The 3,811-nt window shown below is 44.2% G+C and overlaps 1 protein-coding gene across 1 annotated transcript; it reads right to left on the bottom strand.

The window, feature by feature from the left end:
• Positions 1-369: 369 nt before the first annotated feature.
• Positions 370-1,468, bottom strand: LOC117341765 (anti-sigma-I factor RsgI2-like). The gene is made up of 2 exons (XM_033903632.1): positions 1,423-1,468; positions 370-1,238 (listed from the first exon to the last, which is right to left on the bottom strand). The coding sequence occupies exons 1-2, from the start codon at positions 1,466-1,468 to the stop codon at positions 370-372; spliced, it is 915 nt and encodes a 304-aa protein (XP_033759523.1).
• Between the last annotated feature and the right edge of the window lie 2,343 nt (positions 1,469-3,811).

Below are 3,811 nucleotides of genomic sequence, written 5' to 3'. Positions count from 1 at the left end.
TGACAGGAAGAGGGAATGCTAGATTGGTGACAGGAAGAGGGAATGTTAGATTGGTGACAGGAAGAGGGAATGTTAGATTGGTGACAGGAAGAGGTAATGTTAGATTGGTGACAGGAAGAGGGAATGTTAGATTGGTGACAGGAAGAGGGTAGGTTAGATTGGTGACAGGAAGAGGGTAGGTTAGATTGGTGATGGGAAGAGGGTAGGTTAGATTGGTGACAGGAAGAGGGTAGGTTAGATTGGTGACAGGAAGAGGGTAGGTTAGATTGGTGATGGGAAGAGGGAAGGTTAGATTGGTGACAGGAAGAGGGTAGGTTAGATTGGTGACAGGAAGAGGGAATGTTAGATTGGTGACAGGAAGAGGGTAGGTTAGATTGGTGATAGGAAGAGGAAGGTTAGATTGGTGATAGGAAGAGGGAAGGTTAGATTTGTGACAGGAAGAGGGAATGTTAGATTGGTGACAGGAAGAGGGAATGTTAGATTGGTGATAAGAAGAGGGAAGGTTAGATTGGTGACAGGAAGAGGGAAGGTTAGATTGGTGATAGGAAGAGGGAATGTTAGATTGGTGATAGGAAGAGGGAATATTGGATTGTTGATAGGAAGAGGGAAGGTTAGATTGGTGATCAGAAGAGGGAAAGGTAGATTGGTGATAGGAAGAGGGAAGGTTAGATTGGTGATAGGAAGAGGGAATATTGGATTGTTGATAGGAAGAGGGAAGGTTAGATTGGTGATCAGAAGAGGGAAAGTTAGATTGGTGATAGGAAGAGGGAAGGTTAGATTGGTGATAGGAAGAGGGAATATTGGATTGTTGATAGGAAGAGGGAAGCTTAGATTGGTGATCAGAAGAGGGAAAGTTAGATTGGTGACAGGAAGAGGGAAGGTTAGATTGGTGATAGGAAGAGGGAATGTTGGATTGTTGATAGGAAGAGGGAAGGTTAGATTGGTGACAGGAATAGGGAAGGTTAGATTGGTGACAGGAAGAGGGAATGTTGGATTGGCGATAGGAAGAGGGAAGGTTAGATTGGTGATAGGAAGAGGGAATGTTAGATTGGTGACAGGAAGAGGGAAGGTTAGATTGGTGACAGGAAGAGGGAAGGTTAGATTGGTGATAGGAAGAGGGAAGGTTAGATTGGTGATAGGAAGAGGGAATGTTGGATTGGTGATAGGAAGATGTAAGATTAGGTTGGTGATGGGAAGATGAGAGTGATTAGATTGTGTAGATTTGGGATAGGAAGAAGCTGTGAGAATCGTTTCTTATGTTTCTACTGAAGAACAGCAGAATGTTTTTTTATGCATCGATTGCATTACTAAGTTAGGGAAAAGTCAAAGAAATTATAATATATTTTGGCACAAACTCCGCAACATTTTGATGAAACAAATACACAACTGCAGTTTGTTTCAGTTGCTTGCAAGGTATGCAACATGCTTCTGTGGTTACAATCTGGATCCGTTTCAGCTGTAACCACATTTTCTTATTAGATTGAGATTGTGGTTTAATTTTCACTTGTTCCCTCACTATGTACAGACTTTCCAATTACGATTTTGCTGCCATAGCAACAAGAAATGCTTGAGAAGGAAACGTTTTTCACCCAAATTATTTATCCGGAATCAAGCATATATATATATCGGCATTCCTAGAAAACAAAACCGTTTTAATTTCCTTTTTACAGAAACCTCCCCCAGTTAACTGCACTACTAAATTCAATTTTGTTTAAAGTGGCTGGCAAGGATCCAAGATTTGATTTCATAGTGTAACTGCGGACACATTAGGCTATTCATGCAAACAATACTTGATGTTGTTAAACCTACACTAGCTTGATTAAACCGTTTTCATCATCACTTTAATGCTTTTTGCTGAAATTAGCAGACAACGAGATTTACATACCTGTCAACTAAATGGATATTAGTATTGGGATACACTGATGCCCATTGGTCAGATACACTGACACCCATTGGTCGGATACACTGATGCCCATTGGTCCGATACACTGACACCCATCGGTCAGATACACAGACACCCATCGGTCAGATACACTGACACCCATCTGTCAGATACACTGACACCCATCGGTCAGATACACTGATGCCCATCGGTCAGATACACTGATGCCCATTGGTCAGATACACTGATGCCCATTGGTCAGATACACTGATGCCCATTAGTCGGATACACTGATGCCCATTAGTCGAATACACTGATGCCCATTGGTCAGAGCACTAGTGATTGGATACACTGACACCCATTGGTCGGATACACTGATGCCCATTAGTCAGATACACTGATGCCCATTGGTCAGATACACTGATGCCCATTGGTCAGACACACTGATGCCCATTAGTCAGATACACTGACACCCATTGGTCAGATACACTGATGCCCATTAGTCGGATACACTGATGCCCATTAGTCGAATAAACTGATGCCCATTGGTCAGACACACTGATACCCATTGGTCAGAAACACTGATTCATATTGGTCAGATACACTGATGCCCATTAGTTGAATACACTGATGCCCATTGTTCAGATACACTGATGCCCATTGTTCAGATACACTGATGCCCATCGGTCAGATACACTGATGCCCATTAGTCGAATACACTGATGCCTATTGTTCAGATACATTGATGCCTATTGGTCAGATACACTGATGCCCATTGGTCAGATACACTGATGCCCATTGATCAGATACACTGATGCCCATTGGTCAGATACACTGATGCCCATTGGTCAGATACACTGATGCCCATTGGTCAGATACACTGACACCCATTGGTCAGATATACTGATGCCCATTGGTTGAATACACTGATGCCCATTGGTCAGATACACTGATGCCCATTGGTCAGATACACTGATGCCCATTGGTCAGACACACTGATGGCCATTGATCAGATACACTGATGTCCATTAGTCGAATACACTGATGCCCATTGGTCAGATACACTGATGCCCATTAGTCGGATACACTTATGCCCATTGGTCAGATACACTGATGCCCATTGGTCAGATACACTGATGCCCATTGGTCGGATACACTGATGCCCATTGGTCGGATACACTGATGCCCATTTGTCAGATACACTGACACCCATCGGTCAGATACACTGACACCCATCTGTCAGATACACTGACACCCATTGGTCAGATACACTGACACCCATTGGTCAGATACACTGATGCCCATTAGTCGAATACACTGATGCCCATTGGTCAGATACACTGATGCCCATTAGTCGAATACACTGATGCCCATTGGTCGGATACACTGATGCCCATTGGTCAGACACACTGATGCCCATTGATCAGATATACTGATGCCCATTAGTCGAATACACTGATGCCCATTGGTCAGATACACCGATGCCCATTGGTCAGACACACTGATGGCCATTGATCAGATACACTGATGCCCATTAGTCGAATACACTGATGCCCATTGGTCAGATACACTGATGCCCATTGGTCAGATACACCGATGCCCATTGGTCGGATACACTGATGCCCATTGATCGGATACACTGATGCCCATCGGTCAGATACACTGATGCCCATCGGTCAGATACACTGACACCCATCGGTCAGATACACTGATGCCCATTGGTCGGATACACTGATGCCCATCGGTCAGATACACTGATGCCCATCGGTCAGATACACTGACGCCCATCGGTCAAGATACACTGATGCCCATTGGTCGGATACACTGATGCCCATTGGTCAGATACACTGATGTCCATTGGTCAGATACACTGACACCCATTGGTCAGATACACTGACGCCCATTGGTCAGATACACTGATGCCCATTG

Source organism: Pecten maximus, chromosome 2 (genome assembly GCF_902652985.1).
Source record: "Pecten maximus chromosome 2, xPecMax1.1, whole genome shotgun sequence".
In the NCBI taxonomy this organism is placed as follows: domain Eukaryota; kingdom Metazoa; phylum Mollusca; class Bivalvia; order Pectinida; family Pectinidae; genus Pecten; species Pecten maximus.
Note: the sequence above shows the minus strand (reverse complement) of the source record. Positions and strands in the feature narration are given on the sequence as shown.

Bases quoted from the DNA above. Each gene is read 5' to 3' on its own strand.
- LOC117341765 (XM_033903632.1), bottom strand. From the start codon at position 1,468: ATGTGGTTACAGCTGAAACGGATCCAGATTGTAACCACAGAAGCAT. The intron at 1,239-1,422 runs GTTGCATACCTT...CGATTCTCACAG, and splicing joins GATTGTAACCACAGAAGCAT to CTTCTTCCTATCCCAAATCT.